The following is a 22,888-nucleotide window of genomic DNA, read 5'->3' on the forward strand; positions in this document are numbered from 1 at the left end:
AGCCCGAAGAGAGGAGAGCTGCCCAGAGAGAGCTCGGGGGAGCGGCGAGGGGCCCTCATGTCCACTTACTGAGCAGCATGTGTGTTTGAGGAAACCGCCCCCAGATGTGGAGCTCGTGCCAGGCTGGGAGGAGCTCGCCTCTGTGAACCGGGCAGAGAACAAGAAAATTGCCTCCGGGTGGGGCTGAGTCGGCCCTGGGCCAAAGACCACCTCAGTCCCAGCTAACGAAGCTTACAAGCGAGCTTTGAAAGGATCCAACTGTTAACAGGTAACTTAACTGTGCCCCAAAACAGAACTCAAAATCATTTAAAACAATACTCCACCCCCACCCCCCCAAAATTCTACAATGTAAAATTCAACCCATTAAATGTCTGGCATCCAGTTAAACATCACCAGGCCTGCAAAACGGGAAAATGTGGCCCATAATGGGGGGGGGGGGGCAAATTAATCACTAAAAACAGTCCCAGAAACAACACAGATGGTAGAATTAGTGGGCCTAAAAAATACCATTATGAATAGCATCCTAAGTACATGCAATATTTAGGAATCCTTTGACAAAGATGTAACATACCTATACACTGAAAGCTGCAGGGCATTGCTGAAAGAAATTTTTAAAAACTTCAATAGAGAGAGAGAGATACTCTGTTCATCGATTAGAAGCCCCAATGTTAAGCTGTAAATTCTCCCCAGCTGATCTATGGATTTGAGGCAATCCCAATCAATATTGCAAGTTTTTGTGGGTTTTTTTTTTTTTTTTTTTTTGGTAGAAGTTAACAAGCTAATTCTAAAATTTATATGGACATGCTGTGGTCTAGAATAGCGCAAGGAATTCTGAAAGAGAGGAACAAAGTTGGAGCACTCACGCTGCCTGACTTCAGGACTTATAATCAAAACAGTGTGCCAATGGCACCAAGGCAGATCCAGGAAACAGAACAGAGAGTCTAGAAATAGACTCCACACGTATGGTCAGCTGATTTTCCACCGAGGTGCCAAGGCAAGAGAGGATAGCCTTTCCAACAAACAGAGCTGGCCATAACAGAGCCTCAACCTCTGCCTCACACCGTGCATAAAAAATAACTCAAAAGGGGTCATAGCCCTAAATGTAAACCTGAACTTATAGAACAACTAGGAGACATAGGAGAATAGCAACTGTGGGTATGGCAAAACCTTCTTATAAACCACAAACTATACAAAAAGTGGACAGACTGGATTTCATTAACATTTAAAAGTTTGATCTTTAAAATATGCTGTAAAGGACAAAGGATGCATAAACGTGGTGAGAACACAGTCCTGCTGGAGAGCCATGTCTTGGGCCAGAATTCCTGATGGATACTTGAGATGCGAGGGTGCCTTTGCCATGGTAACAGAGAGACATCTGGTGAGATTCTTGGCCTCCGGTCATCCTTGCCGTTCTGTCCAGCCACAGGGCTGAGATGTCCTCCTGGATGCCTAGTTCTCATCCTGACCGGCCCTGGAAAGCAGCCAACCTGAGCCCGGGTGCCTGAGCACACTCATCGTGGGAGCCGGAAGGAACCTTGGAGTCCTTGATCCCTGAGCCTTGGGGGTGCAGATGAGGGGTATGGTGCCCCAGCAAGGTGGGTGGTGCCCTCAGAGTGAGCCAGTGTGGTGGTCTGAAGTTGTTTGTACCCCAGAAAAGGCCATGTTCTTTTAATCCAATCCTGTGGGTGAAGACCTATTGTGGGTGGGAAATTTTGATTAGGTTATTTCAGTTGAGATGTGGCCCAGCCCACTCTGTGAGAATTAGATTAAATTGAGCTTTCACACAGGGTGGGGACAGCTCAGGGGAATGGCAGAGGGTCAAGAAGCCAAGCTATAATCGGTGGCCAGTCCTCTTGTTTATCCACCCACTGTCCTTGCAAGGTGGAGACTCAGGGGTAGAGGTTCCTAAAATAGCTTCATAAGTTGTTACCAAACTAGCTCAGACTGTCTCTGCAGTTAAAGAATAAAGGAAAGAGGAGTGGAGACTTGTTTCAAATGTTCCAAGTTTGCACAGGAGACTCTTTTCAAATGTTTCCAATTTGAGCCGGCTGCCTGTTTCAAATTTGCAGGGGCTAGTTAGGCTTGTCAAATAAAATGTAACCTCTAAAGTATCAGCCAATGGAGAAACAGGGGAGGGACTTGCACTTAGCCTTAGGGAATAAATAGTGCTGGGTCTATTGTTCTGGGTGCTAAGCCCCCACATTTGGTTGGGCACCAGTTCTTGCAAGATTGTGAATAAATTCTTTTCTTCTCCACAATCAGGTGGGCATTTATTCCTTTTTAGGGATAGTGCTTGTTTCTCATAATTCAAGGTGGGTCTTAAACCCCTTAATGGAGACCTTTATAAGAAGATAAAACATGTACAGAAGCTAAGAGATGAAATTAAGAGATGCTCACAAAAAGCCTCAGAGAAGCTGAGAGGAAGCTTCTAAAGCCAGAAGCTGAAGTGACGGAACCAGGAGAGAAGGACCAGCAGATGCTGCCAAGTGTCTTCCCATGTGCCAGAGGAGCCCAAACTCGCCAGTAGCCTTCAGAGAAGGTATCGTCCTGCTGATGCCTTACTTTGGATATTTTTCATAGCCTAGGAACTGTAAGCCTGTAAGTTAGTAAATCCCCATTGTGAAAGCCAACCCATTTCTGGTATACTGCATTTTGTCAGCTTTGGCAAACCAAATCACTCAGTGAGCCCATGACACGGCTCAGGGTCAAAGTTCAGGCTCCTGAACTGGGTCCAGGGCTGCAAACAGAAATGGTGAGAAAGAAGCACTTTTCCTGAAAAGGAATAAGTACTCACCTGATTGTGGAGAAAAAAAGAATTTATCCACCATCTTGCAAGAATAGGCGCACAACCAAAATGTGGGGGGTTGACGCACAGAACAATAGACCCAGCAGTATTTATTCCCCACACCTAACCGCAAGTCCCTCCCCTGTTTCTCCAGTGGCTGGATACTCCAGAGGTTACGTTCTATTGGACAGGCCTAACTAGCCCATGCAAATTTGAAACATTTGAAAAAAGTCTCCTGCGCAAACTTGAAACATTTGAAACAAGGAACATCTGAAAGGAGTCTCCACACCTGACTGTAATTGTTATGCCCAGGCCTCTTTCCTTTGTTCTTGAGCTGCAGAGCCAGTCTGAGCTAGTTTGGTAACAAGTTATGAAGCTATTTTAGGAACCTCTACCCCTTCTCCACCTTGCAAGGACAGTGGGCGGGTAAACAGGAGGACTGGCCACCGATTATAGCTTGGCTTCTTGACGCTCTGCCAACCCCCAAGCTGCCCCCACCCTGTGTGAAAGCTAATCTTAATCTAATTCTCACAAATCCCACCAGCCTAAAAAGCAGCAGTGTTAAGAAAATGAAAAGGAAAGCCAATTGGTAAAAAATATTTGCAAAAGATATATCTGACCAAGGACTTTTATCTAAAATATATGAAGTACTCTTACAAATAAGGAGACAATCAACCAATTACCACAAAAAGGGGCAGAAGTGTTGAATAGTACTTCACTGAGGAAGATAAATGTATGGCAGATAAGCACACACAAAGAAGCTCAACACCACCAATTAGTTAATTAGGGAAATGCCAATTAAAACTGCTACAAAATACCCCTACACGCATATTAGAACGTCTGCATTTAATGACCAACAACATGGAGGTCAGTAAGCACGTGGAGCCAATGGAACTCTCAGACATGCTGGTGGGAAAGAAAAATGGAACAACTGCTTTGGAAAACAGTTTGGCACTTCTTAAGAACCTAAACTTACATCTACCACAAGACCCAGTCATTCCACTACTAGGGAATTTATCCAAGTGAAATGAAAACACACGTCCACACCAAGAACTGTAGAAACATGTTTGTAGCAGCATTCTGATGACAGAGCAAAACTGGATACAACCCAAATATCCATCAACAGGTGCAGGGATAAACAAACCACCTCTTTCCATGTAACAGAACACTATCCAGCAATTAAAAACAACAAAGAATTGCAACACTCTGCAACATGGAAGAGCCCCAAAATAATTATGCTGAGCAAAAGAAACCAGACCAAAAAAAGGGTACATACCATGAGATTTCATTTATATGAAGTTCTAGAAAATGTAATCCTGCGACAAAGCAGATCACAGCTGTCTGGGTGCAGGGGGTGCAGGCGAGGAGAGGGGGAGGGACCCCAAAGGGCTGCAGGAGGCTTTTGAGGTGATGGGTTTGTTTATTATCTTGATCATGGAGATAGTTTTGCGGGTGTTTACTGTTAAAACTCATTACACTGTAACAGTCTCTTGTATTTCAGGCGCTCCTCAATAAAACCAAGAAACAGCCTGTGAGACAGTGACAAAAGCTGCGGAGAAAATTGTAGCCGGGAAGGGGGAGCGGGGACGTGGCCTCCTGGCTGTGGGTGAAGACCTGGGGACATCGGGCTGTGCAGCGCTTGGCACCCATAAGAGGCATCCAACTTAGGTGCTGGGGACACAGACCCAGGTGGGGTTGGGGGTCCCACAGTCTGTGGCACCCAGTCCCCAGGGCCTCGGGGAGCTGCTCTGCCCCGTGGTGATGGCGCCATGCCACCGAGGCCCTGCACCCATGCAGCGCTCCTCAGGGGGCCCTCACCTCTGCCACCCTCCGGCCCGGCTCTCCACCTGGGTCCCAGCAATGCCAGGCTCCTCGGTCCCAGCGCGGGGGGCAGGTGGGCACGGGCTGCCCTGGGGGGTGTCTCTGACCCCTCCCCACGCTGTGCCACCCAGCAAGGCCGGCTCAGTGCGGGGCCCTTGGGCCCTAGGGCATGTTTGTCGAACAGATGAGTGCAGTTTCTGGGAGGGGACAGAGCGGGGTGGGGACCCCCTCTGGCCCCTCCTGCTGCAGCGGGCAGGAGGCTGTGGGGCGGGGAGAGGTGACAGGTGGTGAGAGCCAAGGTCCCCTGGCCGTGGACACCCCAAGAGCAGAGTGATTGGGGCACCGGTGACCTCGCAAGGAGGAAGGAATGTGGCATGCCCTTCCCCGCCCCTTGTCCATGGCCAAGCAGTAAGACTCTCCTGGGTGCCCCTCATGCTGAGCTGATCCAACCTGGGGGCGGGGGCAGGACCAGAGAGAGGACCCCATTACAGGCTAAACCCACCCGCTCCCGGCAGAGGAGGTGTGAGAATGAGGTTAAGTTTAGCTTTCACACAGGATAGGTGTGTCTTGCAGGGTGGGGCAGTTAAGAATTGGCAAAAGGTTAAAAAGACAAGCTGTAATCCACAGTCAGTCCCCCTGCTTATCCGCCCACTATCACAGTCAGTCCTCCTGCTTATCCGCCCACTATCTGCTATCCTTGCAAGGTGGAGACTCGGGGTAGAAGTTCCCAAAATAGCCTCATAACTTGTTACCAAACTAGCCCAGACTGGCTCTAAAGAGGCCTGGGCACACCCATTATAGTCAGGGCTGGAGTTTTGTTCCAAGGGTTCCTAATGTTGCAAATTTGCACAGGAAAGGTATTTCAAATGTTTCCAATTTGGGCAGACTGCATGTTTCAAATTTGCTGGGCTAGTTAGGCTTGTCGAATAGAATGTAACCTCTGGAGTATCCAGCCAATGGAGAAACAGGGGAGGGACTTGCAGTTAGGTGTAGGGAATAAATACTGCTGGGTCTATTGTTCTGGGTGCCAACCCCCACATTTTGGTTGGGCCCGTTCTTGCAAGATCGTGAATAAATTCTTTTCTTCTCCACAATCGGGTGAGCATTTATTCCTTTTCAGGAATAGTGCTTGTTTCTCACAGAGGGGGCTGTGAAGGCTGCCTCCCCAGGGTGGGCGCGAAGGGAGCGGAGACTCCCGGCCATGCCCCCTGTGGGAGCCCCCCCACCAACCGCGGTCGCCCCTCCTCCCTATGGGGAAGGAGAAGGCCTGGCGGGATGCGAGGGTGACCATGCTTTGAGCAGGCTGCAGGAGGGTCTGCGTGTCCCTTCTCGGCAGGATCACCCTCAAAAGCCGGCCTTTGTCTGGAAATGGGGCTTCACCGCTTTTCACGTTTCTATTAACAGCTAGAGAAAAACTGCCTCTCGGTGTCCCCTAGGGGCCAGAAGAGTCAAGCCTGGAGGCCGTGACAGGGTCAGCACCCCTAGGGTGCTGGTGGGACCTGGGTGTTGGCAGCTCCCAGCTCTCACAGTCCCTAGGCTTGGGCACAGGGGGCTGCCTCCTTGAGGGGCGCTGGGCATGAAGGGGCAGGCAGGGGATCCCCTCTGACCCAGCCTCTGGGTCCATGGTCTCAGGGTCAGGTCTTCCCGTGGGCTGTTGCCCGAGGTGGGTCCTGGTGGGGGTTGGGATGGGGTCCCATGAGTCTGGATGGCTGAGAGGTGGGTGGAGCTCCCGGGGGTCCCAGGGAGGCAGCCGAGAGGCTGGGAGCTGCAGGGTGGTGGCCGGGTGGGCTGCTCCGGGGGTTGTCCCGCAGCCCGGGCCCTGCAGCTGTCCGGTCCGGAGGCAGCGGGGTGGCAGGTCCTGCTCCCACCACGGCCAGCGCGCAGGCCCCTCCCGCTTCCCAGGCCCCCAGGACCCCGCGGGGGCCTTCGCCTCTCCTCCCCCTCTGAGTCTGCGGGCCCCACCCCTGCCTCGCTGAGCTCGGCTTCACATCCCCCTGGGGTCGGCGGGGGGCGAGGGTAGGGGGCCAGCCCCTCCCCGCCGTGGTTCCCAGCCTTCCAGTTCTGCTGCCGGGGCCGCCTGTCAGGCGTGGGGGCACAAAGGGGGCGCAGGGCATTGTGCACGACTGCCGGCCGGGCTTGAACCCCGCTGCCAGGAGGGGACAGGGCTTCTCTCTCCGCAGGCTCCTCCCGGGGTCGCCGCGGGGTGCGCTGTTCCGGGACCTGCACCCGGGAGCTGCCTGCCGCGCGCCCGTCTCTCAGAGTATTTGTCGCCGGCGCGGGTGGGGGAGGTCGGAGCCCCGGGGATGGGGGTGGAGGGATCCGGAGCCCCTGAGAGCACCCGGAGGGCGAGTCGGGGGGCAGGTGCCCTGCAGGAGGCTGAGCCCGTCGCTGCCGCCGGGACCCTGACAGGGCGCAGGAAACCGAGGCTCCGGGGTCGAGCGCCCGGCTCCAGGTGCCCCTGCCAGGGCCGGGGGCTTGGGCGCGGGGAGCGAGGGGCGGGGTTCGCAGGGCAGGCGGGGCAGGCTCTCCCCGAGGCGGAGCCCTGGGCGGCTGTGCCTCTGAAGGGGGCCGGGGGCCGGGGGCTGGAGGGGGCCAGGGGCGGGCAGCCCTCCGGGGTTCCACACTGACCCTGAGTCCTGGACAAGGCAGGATGGCCGCGTGGTTTAGAACCCAGGCCCCCACCAACGGTGGCCCCGCCACAGTGGGAGAGAGCCCAGGTAGGAACCCCAGAAAGCAGGCACCGAGCCCAGAGCAGGGCCCCAGAGGCTGTGCTCCTCCTGGGCACCTCTGGGCAACCTCACCCACCTCATCCCTCCCCCTCCCCAGTGGGATCAGCCCAAGGGGCTGCTGGGCTCACCTGGAGGGGGTCAAACCCTGGCAGTGGGTTGTGCCAGTGTCGGAACGCTGCGGCCCAGGCTTCACCTGGGTGCCCCAAGCAGACCTCGCTCGGGGCCCTGGGAAGAGTCCATGGAGACCTGCCCTGGCAGCTCCTTTTGGGCCCCCAGCTGGGGCCGGGGCTCTGGTTCAGGGACCTGCCCTCCAGGGGGCCAGAAGCTCCTGTTGAGGCTCACCCCGGATGCTGCAAAGGGGGTGCCCAGGGGTCCTTGGTTCCCTCGGGGGTGGGGAGAGATCGTGGAATTTGGGGACTTGCTACCCCGACTATTCTCAGGTGACAGCCCCGGGGGACCGTGAGCCCGATGTGAGCCCCTCCACTTCCAGAACAGCACAGCCACAGTGGTTCAAAATCATTTATGCCTTTCAGCAGTTACAAGTAGAAAAATAAATGGAAACCAAATGGCACGAATATGGAAGGAAAGGGCTCGAACCACCTGTGTCCCCTGCCCTCCACACTGCCCGGGAGGCTGTGTCCTCTCACCTGGGCGAGGGGGCTGCTCCAGGACCGCACCCCGTGGTACCCCCTGAGGGCCCAGAGGACCTGGCCTCAAGCCCAGGGGGTCTGACTTCCCCTCAGGGACGGGGACAGCGACTGTGGAAACCCCCAGGGCAAAGGGAGGGGAGTGTGGAAATCCCCGGGAAAGCCCGGGCAAGGTATGGGGGGGCGGTCATGGGCTGGGGTCCAAGATGAGGGTGAGGAGGCCGAGAGCCAGCGCCAGGCCGAGGGTGGTGCCGGCCAGCGGGCCGCGGGTGGACGCGGCGCTGGACAGCCTGGAGTTGCACAGGTCTTCCTGGCAGCAGGAGACGGTGGCCTTGCCGCTGCTGACCTGGCCCTGGGCGGTGTTGCCGGGCGTGCACCACTCTGCACACTCCTTCTGCACCAGGTTCCCCGACAGGGTCTCCACTGGGCGGGGGCGGGCACGGTCAGCCGAGCCGGGTGCCCCCTCCAGCCGACTCGCGCCCCCAGCATCCCTGCATCTGAGCTCCCAGCCAGCACCGCCGTTGTCGCCCCGCCCTTCCTCCCGGGTACGGGGCCCCTAACCCCTGGGGTCCCTGGGGAGAGCCCTGGGGTGACCCCGGGGAGAGCCCTGGGGTGCCCCCAGCCCTGCCCCGGCCCAGCGCTCACCCTTGATCACGGTCTTGCAGAAGCGCGAGGCGAGTGAGCAGGGCTGTGGCTGGCGGCAGTTGGTGCTGCTGCTGCACACGTGGCACTGGAGAGCGCGGGCTGCAGGGAGAGGGTGTCAGGTGCCAGGGGGTCCCGGGGACGCCTCCAGGGACACGGGGAGGCCTGGGGTCACTCCTGGAAAGACCTTCTGGACACAGCCCTCTGCCACCCCTGCCTAAAGCCAGTACCCTCTGTGGGCTCCTGGACCCTGCCAGGGTCACTTCCCGTAAACAACTTCAGGGACGGGCAGATGACAGTCCCTCTCTGCCCGGGATCCCTCGGACCCCGCCCAGAGGAGGTGTCCTGTCCTGGGCCTTGCTTAGAGGGACACTGAGGAGGCGGCCACTGTGGGGGTGCCCCAGAGATCCCATCCTCTGAGGCGTGTCCAGAGCTCTGGGGCTGTGATGACACAGGCTCGGGGCACATGCCACCATCCGCCTCTGAGCGGTTGTCCCCAGCACTGGCAGCTGAACGGGCTGAGGACCCTGGGACTGAGCACGGCCCCTGGGGCTGGCAGCTCGGCTGCTTGGAGCCTGTGGAAGAGCTCGGCCACCTCCAGGGCTGTCCTGGGAGGGACTGGGGACAGGGGGGGCTGGCCCGTGGAGCCGCATGACTCCAGGCAGCCGTTCTGGGAGAGGAGGGATCTCAGGACAAGCCCCTGCCCCACTCTGACCCAGAGTGTCTGAGTCTTTGAGTCGGTTCCAAGCGTCTCTGATCCTGAGATATTCTACATCTGTGATTCCACTAAGTTAAAACCTAAGCTTCATCTATTCTCTTTTAATTCTAAGACTCCATGGCTGCACAAGTCCAGCACCCCACAATTTCAGGACTGTCTGAGCCTTGAGGTCAGTCACTCCAGGGTCCCAGTGTGAGTCCAGGGTCCAGCCCGGCTGAGGCTGAGGGTCCAGCTCACAGGACAGACGGCCACCCCAGATCCCGGCCCCTCCGCCCAGCCCCTCACCTGGCCTGGCGGCCATGGCCAGGGCAGCAAAAAGCAGGAGGATTGTCTTCATCTTGGGTCGTTCTCTGGGAGAAGTGGGGGCCGCCCTCCCTGAGGCCTTATAGCTGGGACGGGACGCTGGGCGGGGTAGGGGGCAGGGGGCGGGGAGCCAGGCTTCGTTCCCCGGGGACCCGCCCCGCCCTGCCTGGCCCCGCCCCCCGCCAGCGACAGGGGGTGCTCTGCCCTTGGTTCCTGCCCCCCAGGAGCCCAGCAGGGCCTGGGCTGTGGACAGAGGCCCCCCAGGTGCCTCCCTCGGCCCGTCCCCATCTCTCTGTCCGTGGGTCTCTTCTCCGTCTGTCCATCCTGACGTCACTGCCTCTGTCCCCCTCTCCCTCCCCTGTCACCACCTGTGTCCTTGTCCTCGGCACCCCCCACCCTTGGATATTTCTTCAAGAGAGCCGCAGGCTGCGCTGGGTGCTCGGAGGCGCCCAGCCCTGTGCCAGGGGCGGGAGGAGGAGGAGGTCCTGGCCCTGCTTCCCTGGTGCGGCTCAGGGTCGCCGGTGGACCCAAAAGGGCCCTGGGGAAAGACCCATAGGGGAGCTACGGCGGGGAGAGGAGGAGGGCCGGGGGGTGGGGGCTGCTGGCTGCTGGGAGTATGGGGGGCAGGGACGGGCGGGGGGGTGCAGGGGCAAGGGCACGCCTGGTACACAGCAGGTGCCCGTAAAGGCTTGTGGGACGGTGACAGAGGCCCAGCGGGGCGGGGCAGGGGGACTGGCCGGTGGGCAGCGGCTGTGGCCCCTCCCCACTACTGGCGCCCCCCAGGTCCCTGTGACCCTCATGGCTTCTCAGAGACCTAAGGGTCTGCACGTCTCTGCGGTGCCCAGGGCTGCCCTCCCCACCTTCGCCCCAGCAGCCCCTCTGCGCTTTCCCACGTGGCTCCAGCCCACCTGCGCCCCCAACCCCATCCCCAGGCTGGGAGGAGCCTGGGACACAGACCGACATCAGCTCTGTGCCTGCCCCACGGGCCAGGGGGCCTCGGGCTAAGGCTCTTGGGGAGCACTGGGGGCTGTCGAGGGGCTCAGCCCTCTTCCCCCGGTGACACTGGCGTCTCCCCATCTGACGGGTGTAAAGCCGAGGGTGCGTTGGGTCACAGGAGACCCGAGACCTCCCCGAGCTGCTCTCCCTGAGACCGCAGCGGGGCCTGGCGGGACCAGCCTCAGGCGGAGGAGCCTTCCGGGACCCTGCAGGGGAGCAGGGGGTGCAGGGATCCCCACCCTCTCCCCCAGAGACAAGAGGTCACTCTCACTCCCCCCGAGGGGCAGACGGGCCCTGGCCCCGGCCCCCGTTCTCCTGGGCCCCCCGGGACACGGAATGGGAACAGGAGGTGACTCAGGAGCCTTGGGGAGCTCCTGTGACTGGAGGGCGGGGGCGGGTGACTCATGAAGCCAGGGGCCTGGAAGCTGCCGGAAAAACGGGTTTGAGGGGATTGGAATTCCTGTTAGCTGGCGGAGGTGGGGGGTCCAGGGGGATCTGAGCAGGGCTGGGAGTGGGGGGTGGGTGTGAGGCCATCAGGCAGTGGGCTCTGGGCACTTACGGGTGGGCAGCCTGCAGTCTGCGGGGCTGGAGCGGGCACTGGGGACACCTGACCTCGGGTCACCCTCACCTGCAGCCCTGGTGTCCCCCACCCTCCACCTCTGCCCTGCCCCTGGGGGCCTCATGGTCCTTTCCTGCCCCAGCCTGGGGCCATGTGCCCTGGAGGCTGGGCCAGGCCCTGGGGAGCGCTGGTGGCAGCCTGGTTCCAGGTCCCTGGCAGGGCTGCCCAGGAGAATGTGGGCTTCCCGTCTCCAGGCGGTTTCCTGAGCAGCAGCCCAGGCAGTTTACGTACAGGAGACGATGGCTGCTTCGGACGCCAGGAGCCCTCTGAGGACAGGGAGATCACGGGGGCAGTGCCATCGGGGAGGGCCTCCTGCAGGCGGCAGTGTGGCCATGGCCTTGGAGGAGGGGTCAGTGGCCCCTCAAGTCGGCCTCGCCCCCCCCCCCCGCCCCTGCCCAGCCTTTTGCTGCTGGGAAAATGTAAGGCCGAGAGGGCAGGGCTGGCCCCAGGCCACCCCCTCCTCAGGCTACTGGCAGAAATAGGTGCCCCTGCCCCACTGTCCCTGCCGGGGATGCTGCCTCTCTCCAGAGCTCAGGAATGGTTGCAGGAAGGGGGCTCACGGGGCAGGGAGCACTGCACCCCCCAGCCCACCTCAGCCCTGCCTGCTCCTGGAACTCGGCTGGTCAGGAACCCACAAGGGCAAGCCCAGACGTGTGCCTGGGACAGAGGTTTTCCTGCTTGTGCTCCCCTCCCGCACCTCTAGCCTTCTTGTCATCTCCCTCCTGGAGTAGAGGAGGGTCAGGAATTAGGGCTCAGACCTCAGGCTGTCGGGACTACGGGAAGCACATCCAGGAGCGAATGTGGCCTAGAGAGGGGAGCTCCTCACTCAGCCACACAGCAAGTTAAGCCCAGCTCCTTCTGAAAGTGCGGCCCTGGGAAGGCCCCTCAGCCTCCAGTCCCAGCGCTGGGCCTTGCCCTGGGTTAAGGTGAGCACCAGACGTGGGCAAGGCAGGGCTGGAGGGGCCTGCAGAGCTTGGGGGTCTCAGCTGGTCATATCGGCAAGCCTGTCCAAGACACGTCCCAGGGGCTCCAAAATGCTTTCCCTCTGTCCTGAGGCACTCCGTCCATCCATCCATCTATACTTCTATCCGTTACCCACTCAAACATCCATCCATCATTTAGTCAACCATCCATTCATCCATCCATCCCTCACCCATCCATCCAACAACATTTTATAAGGGCCTGCTAAATGCCAGGAACTGTGGGTATAAGGAGGCTGAAAGAGAAGAGTGTTGGTCCAGCCCTCGGGGCCCCTACAGCCTAGCCAGGAGGTTGGGGTACAGACAGTGAGTGCCCTGTGGTACACACCACAGGAGAGTGACAGTCATGGGGGACCTGGGTGGGGACTACAGAGGCTCTCTGGGGGAGCCATCTAGGGTGGGCAGCATCAGCAGGTGGGGCAGGGGGAGCGGTGAGCAGAGGCCCAGGAGGCAGGGCTGGTGTTCCATGCCCCATGTGGCCGCAGGCGTACCACGCTCCTTTCTGCCTCTCCCGTTCTGCTCAGATGGCCAGGTGAGCGCTCGGTGACTCAGGCAGTGGCTCTGCCCCCTCAGTCACACACCTGCACAAACAGATGGGGCCTGGGGACCCAGGGAGGGGCAGGGCCTCCCCTTGGTCACACGGCGAGCAGGAGCCAAGGCTGGGCTTCACCACCTGGCCTGGGGCTCTTTCCCCACCCAGGTGTTCTCACTCCTCCTGCCCTGTACCAGGACAGCCACCATGTCGCTCGGAGCTGCAGCCCTGAGACAGAGAGTGAGCTCTCGGGGCTGCTGTGGGCCTGTGTTCTATGTGGTCCTTTTTTCCTGTTTTCCTGGGAACAAGCTGTTCTCCAGTGGTGCCCCTGCTGCCCCCACCCTCTGCTGGACCTGGCTGCCGGGTGAGTTAATGAGCCTTGGGCTGGGGACAGGGGTGGGGTTCACGCTGGCTCTGCCCCTCTGAGCCAGCCCCTCACCCTCGCTCGCCTCTATTTCCTCCTCTGCCAGGGCGCAGATCCAGGCAGCGGCCATGTGGTTGGCATGAGCTTGAGAAACCTTTCTTCAGGCACAGCTGGCTCCCCAGAAGGGCTGGGCAGGGCCCTGGGCTCCTAAGGACCAAAAACACGCAAACAGTTCCCAGGCCTGGCTGCTGGTGCCCACAGGCGGTGATTGGCGCCTTCCCTGGTAGAGGCTCCACAGGATTCAGCCCCCACCAGCCCTTCTGGGCAGCACGGGAACTCCCCTCCATGGTGGCCTGCGGGGCCCTGATGATGGTTTCTGTGGCTGGGCCTGGAGGTGCCAGGGGTCGAGCGTCCGGGCGAGGGTGCCCAGTGCCAGAGACTCTAGTCTGGATGACGAGAGAGAAGTGCTCAGTGTGTGCACTGCCTGCCCCCATGGGGTGCACCTGTGCGTGCTGCAGGGGGTGTGGACACAGAGCCACAGCAAAAATGACTGTGAGGACCTCAAAGCACCAGGACCGCAAGCTCTGAGCAGTATGGGCTTGCAGGACACAGAACCCTGGAATCTCAAACTAGAGGACTTGAGAATCACACATACCCTGAGGACCAACTCCCAGTAGGGCTCTGGGAAATGAGAGCTGGTCTGTGCTCATGCTCCAGCCCTGGGCGCTCTCCCCTGCCGTGCCTCATTACACCACCTATTGTATCCTGGAGCTGTGGCTATGGACCGTGGAGCTCCATGAGGGGTGGGGATGGGGTCTAGGGCAGTGAACACAGGGTCTCCCTCACTTTCCTTCCTCATTCCTCTGCTCTCACTCCCAACATCTATGCACTCCTTCCTCCTTTTATTCATCCATCCACCTACCCATCCACTCATCCATCCACCATCATCCATCACCATCCCTCCATCCACCCATCTTTTCATCCACCTATTCTCCAACCATCCGTCTTCCCATGTATACTCCATCTGTCAGGGACCATTCATCCACCATCCGTACATTGATCCATCCATCCACCTTCCTCCATCCACCATTGTCCATCTACCATCCTCCACCCATCCAACATCCTCCATCCACCATCCTCCCTCCACCCCTCTACCATCCTTCATCCACCATCCTCCATCCACTATTTTCCATCTACCACGCTCCATGCATCTACCACCCTCCACCCCTCTACCATCCTCCCTCCACCCATCTACCATCCTCCATCCATCATCCTCCACCCCTCCACCATCCACCTTCCTCCATCCACCATCTTCCCTCCATCCATCCACCTTCCTCCATCCACCATCCTCCATCCACCATTATCCATCTACCATTATCCATCTACCATCCTCTATCCATCCACCCTCCACCCATCCACCATCCACCTTCCTCTATCCACCATCCTCCCTCCATCCATTCACCTTCCTCCATCCACCTTCCTCCATCCACCATCCTCCATCCACTGTTATCCATCTACCACCCTCCATGCATCTACCACCGTCCACCCCTCTACCATCTTCCCTCCACCCATCTACCATCCTCCATCCATCATCCTCCACCCCTCCACCATCCACCTTCCTCTATCCACCATCCTCCCTCCATCCATCCACCTTCCTCCATCCACCATCCTCCATCCACTGTTATCCATCTACCACCCTCCATGCATCTACCACCGTCCACCCCTCTACCATCCTCCCTCCACCCATCTACCATCCTCCATCCATCATCCTCCACCCCTCCACCATCCACCTTCCTCTATCCACCATCCTCCCTCCATCCATCCACCTTCCTCCATCCACCATCCTCCATCCACCATTATCCATCTACCATTATCCATCTACCATCCTCTATCCATCCTCCCTCCACCCATCCACCCATCCACCATCCTCCCTCCACCCATCCACCATCCACCATCCTCCCTCCATCCACCATCCACCATCCTCCCTCCATCCACCATCCATCCATTCATCCATCCAACAAATATTGTTTGGGGAGCACCTGCTGTGTGCCAGACAACACCTTGGATTCCAGAAATACAGAAGCAAACAGACACTCCTACCCTCACAGAGTTTACTTTCTAGGGGAACCATTCAGTAAAGACAACAAAACACATTTGGAGTCATCCGGTAATGACAGGGCCTGTGAAGACAAGTAAAGCTGGGGAAGGAGCAGAGGTGTGTGGTGAGGCTGTGCTGGATGGGGTGATCTGGGAAGGCTGGACCAGTGGGTCAGACTTCACTGTCAGCCTGGAGGAGTTAAAAGGGGGTGAATGTAGTGGGGCTGGCACAAAATGCTGTTTCCCCTAGTTGGAAGGAACCCCCCCCCCCCAGATGTTGGCTGCATCCCCACCCCCCACAGAAGGCCCGTTTCCCACCTGCTCCCCCCTCCTCTTCTTATTTCTCTCCCTGTGACCCTCTCCTTGCCCTTAGGGATACCTGCCCCACCCAGGACCCCCTCCCTCTAAGGCAGTGCGGGGGTCTCAGTGAGACCATGAATGTGGTGGCCTTCAGCAGTCCCCACCCATGCCCACTTGGTGGTCTGGGCAGGCTTTGCATCCCTCCTGGCCCCAGCCCCCTGCTGGGTGACCCCACTGGTGGGCATTTCCCTCATACTGTTTGTGTCTGCCACGTGTCCCCCAGGCAGCCCGCACCCCACCCATTCCCGTTCTCATTCACACACACACACACACACACACACACACACACACAAATGCAAACACACACACTCCCGACAAGAGACAAGGTAATTCTCAAAGACTGTGACGTGAACCCTGGTGGGGGGCTTGGCGAGGCCAGTGGGTGGGCACCCAGGACTTTCAGAGCCCGGTGTGTGAGTGAGCCCACTCCCTGTACTTGAGATGACAGGAACATGTAGAGCCTTTGTGGGGACACCAGGGATCCCCACCCTTCAAGAGGGAAAGAGAGTTTCTCAGGTGCCCCTGGTTCCCGTGTCTTCTCCGTCCTGGGTGCCAGCACCCCTTACACGGGGCCCTGCAAGTTCCTTCCCTCCACACACCTTCCTGGGGAAAGGAAATGGCCCCTGCTGGAGGCTGCACTTTTGCCTACTCCATAAGCCCCTCCAAAGCGCTGCTGGGAGAGCCCGGAATGTTTTAAACTGCATTTCACATTTGCGTTGGGACTGTTGTCTGCCCCAACGTGTATGGGCTTAACTCTCCCGGGTAGCCCTGGATCCTGACGCGGAGAGCCCCGTCCCAACCCGCCATGGGCAGCGTGATTCCCACGGGGTGCCACCTGCCCCGGCCCCAGGGGAGTGCGGTGGTCTGGCAGGCCTGGGGCTCAGGCCGCTGCCCCCACTCCGCCCGGGGAAACCGAGTCCCGCCCTGCGTACCGGCCTCGGGCTGCCGCTGAGCGCCTTGGCCCTCGGTCTTGGGCTGGGAGGGGCTGCGTGCTGGTGCAGACGCTCTGGGTGTGGGGACGGGCCCGGAGGCAGGGTGGGCCCGGCTGCTCCCTGCCCAGGGGCTCGTTGCTGTAGTCATGACAGCTTAGGGGAGCAGGTGCATTGTGTCCTCTCGTCTACCCTGGGAACATTCCATAAGAGGGTGCTGGGTGGAGAGAACCTGACTCAGGGAGCCGTGCCAGGACGGAGGATCAGCTCAGATCTCGACCCCACTCCACCCCAGGCCACCCGGGGCTGGTTCCTGAGAAAGCCCCACCTTCCTTCCAGAAGCCTCTGCAGCACCGTCCTGGCTCCAGCCGCCACCCCTCTTTCCCACCCAGGCCTCCCGCAAGCATTTCGAGAGTCACGCTCGGTTCACAGCCCCACCCCACGCCACCCGCACCCACTCCTCCCCACACCAGCGGCAGTGGCACGAGGGGCCCTGGACACCCCCAGCCCCACATCCAAACCCTACCAGACCTGGGGCCCCTTCTCCCCTCCCCCTTCAATCCCAGCCCATCCCGCCCTGACTAGGGGCTGCAGTGCGTCACCCTGCCCACCGCCCACGCCCCCCACCCCTTCTCGTCTTTTCTCCCTGAAGAGTGAAGAGCGGGACCGAGCTGCCCCCCTGCAGACCAGCCTCGGAGGCTCCGGAGCACTTAGACCCAAGCCAGTCCCGGTTCTGACCGCCCCCCTTCCCTCCCCTCCCACTCCGCGAGTCTCCTCGCAGCCCCTCGAGCCCCCTCCTCCCTCGGGCCCTTTGCCGGTGCTGCCCCCTGCCCCAGACGCTGCTGCCTTCCCACCGGTCGGCCCTCGGCCCCACCCTCAGCCTCCATGAGGCCCTCACCCCCATCTCCCACACCCTGCTTTCCCACAGCCGGTCCTGAGCTGCCTGGGGGTTCCCGTCGAGCGTGTCTGTGTCATGGCATGGCAGGTGGGTGCTCGCTGAATGCCGATTTGCTGCCTGGGCAAGCCGCATTGGGTGTGGAGAGAACTCAGGCTGTGGGCCCTGGGGCGGGCCCCTCATCCGCGTGGAAAGCGTCTTGGTGCCCAGCCCCCCTGGGAGGGACGGAGGGTGGTCACGCGAGGTCCCAGGCGGGCTGGCTGGGACTCGTGGAGCTGGGGCTGGGGCTGCCCTGAGGGGGCTGCCGGGAAACGGCTCCTCAGACGGACAGTGCAGGGGGGACACCCTGAGCTGCTGGGGCCGGGGGGAGGGGCGGCCCGGCCCTGGGTCCCAGCTTTGCTCCTGAGACGGTGCCCTGCACGGAGCCCGGGCCAACCTCCGCGGGGGTCCCCCAGCCCAGCCCGGTGGGCACAAGTGTTAGGGAGATGGTGCTGGAGGCCCAAGGGCCAAGAGGGGAGCGAAAGTGGAGCCCCAGGGGGTCCTGGCACCCTGACTCAAGGGGGTGCTCCCTCGGCCCCCCCACCCTGCCTCTAGGTGCAGACCCAGACTGGAGAGACCCTCTGCTCCCCTCGGTGCACAGCCCGGCCCCAGGAGCAGGGGGCCCACAGGGCAGGGGGCTCGAGTCAAGGCACTCAGGGGGCAGACCCTGGGGGGCGAGAGGTGGCTGCTGGGGACCCCCAGGCTCACAAAGAAATGTGCAAGCCTGGGGCCCTGAGGGGCATGGGGGCCTCTCTTGGGGAAGGGGGCCTCCGAGGCCAGGGTGGCATGAGAGACCCTGAGACCCACCCCACGTCCAGGTGACCAGGGCAGGTGGGGGGTTGGAGGCCAAGGGGGGTCCACAGGTGAGGCTGGGCGCCCCCAGAGCCCTGGAACTGCAGGAAAACCTCCGTCTGGGGAGGCTGCCGGTGGTCCGGTCCGCGCGCCTGGGCTGTGGAGCAAAGGCTCCAGGCTGACATGGGGCCTTGTCACCTGGGAAAGGACACGAGCAATCTGGGGGTGGGGGACGGGCATCCTTCTCTGGCTTTTGAGTCAAAAGCACAGAAGCTGCCCAGGCAGGTGAGAAGCAGGTGCGCCCAGCAGGTTCCTGTGGGCCGGGGGAGTGGGAGGCCTCGAGGCAGTGGTGGGCGCGAGAACCTGGGTGGGTCCCTGAGAACCCTAGGGCTGAGCCCTGGGGGTGGGGGGTAAAACTCCTGGAGAGTGGGGGCCTCTGGCCTTGCCCTTGCCGAGGCCCTTGGAGCTGCAAGCACCAGTCACTGCTCTGAGCTGCAGGTATGTCCTGCAGCCTGATGGGAGACCCAAGACCATGGGGTGCAGGGGCTGCCTCAGGGCTGAGGACCGAGGCCGCGCAGGGAAGCAGGCTCCCCAGGTCCCCTGTGAGCCCCGACCTCCACCCGGGTGACTTGGGGCAGACTGAGACTCGGTTTCAGCCTGGGCAAATAGGGCTCCACGCAGAGGGTTATTGAATGTCACCGGGGTTTGTGGATCAGGAATTGTACCCCTGTGTGACGTGCCCTGAGCCCACCAGCAGGATGGGGTGCACCAAGGACGAGGCCCCACGCCACGGCTCAGGACACAGCAGATTTATTCTCTCTCTCCACAGCCGGGGGTGGGCTGGCATGTGGGGCTGCTGCGGGAGGGGGACAGCTGACCCCTGGCCAGTGGCCACGGTCGCCCCAACCCCATGACCCCCCTGCCCCAGACACCCCCGATGAGCCCTTCCCACCCAGAGCACAGCCACCTCGGGGCAGCCAGGGACCCCTGTTGAGGCCCGCAGGCTGAGCACTGACCACGGCGAGGGCTGGGGAAGTGGGGCCCAGCCTGGCTGTCTCGGGGTGCCTGGCTCCAAGGAACACCGGGGTGACTGCGTGATGAATGAGAAAGCAGCGGGTTGTGGGCAGGAAATGTGAGTGAACGAGTGCGTGGAGGGGAGTGAAGGCAAGAAATAAGCGGACGGAGGGGAGCTGGCCAGCTGAGCGGGTGAGTGGACAGTCGAGTAAGTGGCTGGAGAAATGGAGGCAAACGTTGAGGGCGCTGTGGATTTGGGATCCCTGAATCCAATGCCCAAACCCCTGAACTCCATCCTCCCTGCAAAGGAGACTCGGGGACCCTGAAGTCAGGGAGCATGGGGGGTGGGGGAGAGTCCCCAGTGGCCCCTGGGGAGGTGGAGGGGGCTGGGGGAACCAGGGGCTGTCCCCACTCCAAACGGCCAGGGAGCCCGGGAAAGGGCTGAGAGTCTCCTGGGGGGAGTGGTAGAGGGGGGCTCCCTGGGTTCACTGATGAAGCCCAAGGGGGCTGTGCCCTCCCCCCACCCCGGTCTCTCTCCAGCGGCAAGGCTGGGAGGCTCTGGGTGTGGCCTGGGAGGAGCAGGGGGAGTGAGGGGCAACACGGGACCCTTTTCCCACCAGGGTGGGCGATGGGGTGGGTCGCTCTGGCCGTGGGGGGCGGGAAACCGGGCGGGGGGTGGGGTTGGTCCGGGGGTCCCGGGCCTCACCAGGCGGCCCAGAGCAGTGCCCACAGCAGGCTGGCTGAGACGCTGACCCCCAGGGCCCCGCGGCTGCCCTCCAGGCCGGTGGCCGCGCTGCGGTTGCACTGGCTGCCCTGGCAGCAGGACACGGAGAGGGAGCGGCCGTCCGTGGACACAGTGCTGTTGGGGCACGTCGGGGCGCAGGACTTCATGACCAGGATGCCGCTGGGGTTGGCTGTGGAGAGAGGGCGAGGCCCATGGCACCATGCTCCGGCCCCCGCGGGCCCCACTGCCCCCCACCGGCCTGCCCTCCCCCCCCCACTCCGGCTCCTGGATAGAGCCCCCAGGCCCCTCCCCACTCTCAGCCCTTGTGGCTTTTGGGGGTTCTGCTGGAAGCCTGGTGACCCGAGGGGCGCGTTCAGCCTGCACAGGTGCAGTTAGAACTTCCAGCCCGTGAGAGGGACGGAAGGTGCCCAAGGGGGCCGGCTGGGGGAGGCTGGGGGAGGCTGGGGGAGGTGCTGGACGAGGGGAGAGCCAGACGTAGACCCCCTGGCCTCCAGCAACAGTGGGGCCTGGAGTCCATCCCGGGGCTCTGTGCCTCAGTTTCCTCAAGTGGAAAATGCAGATAATGGCAAGGCCAAGCTCTGGGATGGGTTTGGGGTTGAGTTAGCTCCTGCACAGCGTGGAGGGCAGTGCGAGCGTTCAGTGGAAGGTTATTACTCTCAGCCCCGGGAAGAACGCAGCCCCCTCCCGGCCTTGGCAAGGCGGAGGGACAAAGCTGTCAGGCCCAGAGGATCAGCTGTTCTGGTCGCCCCAACCTGGGGGCCATGGCCGGTGGGCGGCGGGAGGCGTTTCCTGGGCCTGGGGCCCCTCCGTCCTCCCGGGCCTGGGGCCAGAGCCGGGCCAGACACCAGTTTGCACCCCGACAGGAGCGTCCCTTTAACCTTGCCCCAGTGGCAAATTCTTTAATTAAACGCAGTGATTAGTAAACATTTATGCTGTTTCTTAAGTGAGGGGTTTTGCTTTTATAGTTACAGAGCCAGATTTGCTGGTCCCGTTTCTCACTCACTGCCCAGGAGAGATGAGACTGGCTGTGCCCGCTGCCCGGCGACACAGCTGGAAGCCCAGACCAGCCCCTCGCCCATGGGACCCCTCCTTGCACAGAGCACCTGGCCCTGAGCTCGTTTACTCGCCCAGGAAATGGGGCAGTTACCCGGGGGCTGTGGAGGATCCTCTCTGGAGGTGGACACCCCCATGGGCTGGCACCTGGCAGCCGTCAGCACTGATCTCAGTTGCAGGTCACGGCCCAGGGTGGAGCCAGGGGTGTCCTCAGACGCTGCAGCCCAGGCCCAGGCCACGAGATGGGCAGGGAGCCCGGGGTGCCTCTCTGTGCTGTGGCAGGCAGCCTGCGCTCAGCCCTCCCCACCCGGAGTCTGCTGACCCCATGAACAGATGGGTAAACTGAGTGTCAGGGTGACCACACTTCCTGCTGGAACCACAGCCATCGGACTCTTGGGGTGCAGGGGCACAGGGTGGCTATCACCTCCCGCCCGGACCCCGCTCGCTCCAGCCGAGGGCTCCCATCCTCCTAGCCACTGCCCCAGGACCCTGCCTTCTGTCCCAGCTCCGGGTTCTCTGCCCACTTTGTCCCGTCCAAGTGGACACCCTCCTTGGCTTGTCAGTCCAGGCAAGAAGCACTTCAGCTGCCCCACCGAGCACAGTCTCCTGCACGGCCCCCGCTCACCATCACCCCCGGCCTGCTGTGCTGCCAGTGCCTGCCGTGCGCCCGCCTCCCCGGGGGCAGGGGGCCCACACATCTGTCCCCTGGCTGCGGGCTGTCTGGTCCCGTCCAGTGCCTACAGACTGGGGCCTCGGGCGAGGGGAGCCCCTTGTGGCCCTGAGCATTCCTGGAGCCTCTTTCCCAGGCCGGGCAGCTGCGAGGGCTGTTTTGGGGCCTGCCGGGCCCTTCGGTCCCTCCCTACCTCTGCCCTCCCTCGCCTCTCCAGCGTCCCCCCCATGCCCAGCCCCCCACCCACTGCGCAGTTCACAGTCACTGACCCCCCACCCATACGTGCCGCACGAGGCCCCCAGGGCCAGGGACACCGTTGGTGCTCAGTGGGGATTTGCCAGATGAGCGAAAGCAAAGAGCAGCTCCTACCGTGGCATCCCCCTGCACTGGGGGCATGCCAGGGAAGCCCAGATGGGCCACCCCCCGTGTCCCCGAGGGAGGGACAGAGCTGGTGTGTGGGGCGGGGCGGGGGCAGGTCCTGGAGGCATTTGGGGGGCTGTGCGGCACCTCGCAGAGCTCCTGAGCTGCGCCCTGGGCTGGGCGGGTCTTTCTCACCATTAAGGTGATGGGACGGTGACCCCCAGGATGGGCTCCAGGCCGTGCGGTGGGGTGGGGGAGCCTGGGCGCGGCCACCTGTGGTCTCAACAGCTGCCACTCCCCACAGGCTCCCTGGGCTGGGGCACCTGGTGCTGCAGGAGACCCTCCCCAGGCGCATCTCTGCCCCTCCAGAGGAGCTCCGGGGCTCAGAAGGGCCTGCTTCCTTGCTTCTTGGGGGAGGGCAGCTCCCCAGCAGGGCTTCTAACGCCCCCGCCCCTTCTTGGCAAACCCTCCCCACTGCCCTCTGAGTCAGCGTCAGCTGCGGCCTCTCTGCCCTGCTCAGACCCCCACGGTGTGACCCCTGTGGGCATGCCTTCTGGGCCCCCTGCCGGCTGTCACCACCTTGTTCACACCCAGGCCCCCAGCCCCAGGCCCTGGCCCCGCAGCAGCCACAGGGGAGACTGAGGCCCGTCCTTGTCTGTGGGGCGTCCGGGGGACACGGAGGAGTGGGTCTGTCTCCAGGGGTCAGGGACTGTCCCTGGAGGAGGTGGGTGAGGCCCCAGGTGCACCTTTAAAGACGGGTGGGCGCTCTGTGCTCAGGGGAGGCTCCTAGTGGGCGGC

At 61.2% G+C, this 22,888-nt stretch overlaps 1 protein-coding gene across 2 annotated transcripts; it reads right to left on the reverse strand.

The window, feature by feature from the left end:
* Positions 1-1,205: 1,205 nt before the first annotated feature.
* On the reverse strand, positions 1,206-9,685 carry LY6D (lymphocyte antigen 6 family member D). Of its 2 annotated transcripts, none has more exons than XM_037803667.1 (3): positions 9,628-9,685; positions 8,628-8,726; positions 1,206-1,693 (listed from the first exon to the last, which is right to left on the reverse strand). In XM_037803667.1, exons 1-3 carry the CDS (start codon positions 9,677-9,679, stop codon positions 1,512-1,514), a joined length of 333 nt encoding a protein of 110 aa, XP_037659595.1. In that variant the 5' UTR covers positions 9,680-9,685; the 3' UTR covers positions 1,206-1,511. The 2 variants fall into 2 exon arrangements, with proteins under 2 accessions (XP_037659595.1, XP_037659594.1); XM_037803666.1 differs by lacking the exon at positions 1,206-1,693 and adding an exon at positions 7,874-8,405.
* Positions 9,686-22,888: the final 13,203 nt, after the last annotated feature.

Source organism: Choloepus didactylus, chromosome 14 (genome assembly GCF_015220235.1).
Source record: "Choloepus didactylus isolate mChoDid1 chromosome 14, mChoDid1.pri, whole genome shotgun sequence".
Lineage (NCBI taxonomy): Eukaryota > Metazoa > Chordata > Mammalia > Pilosa > Megalonychidae > Choloepus > Choloepus didactylus.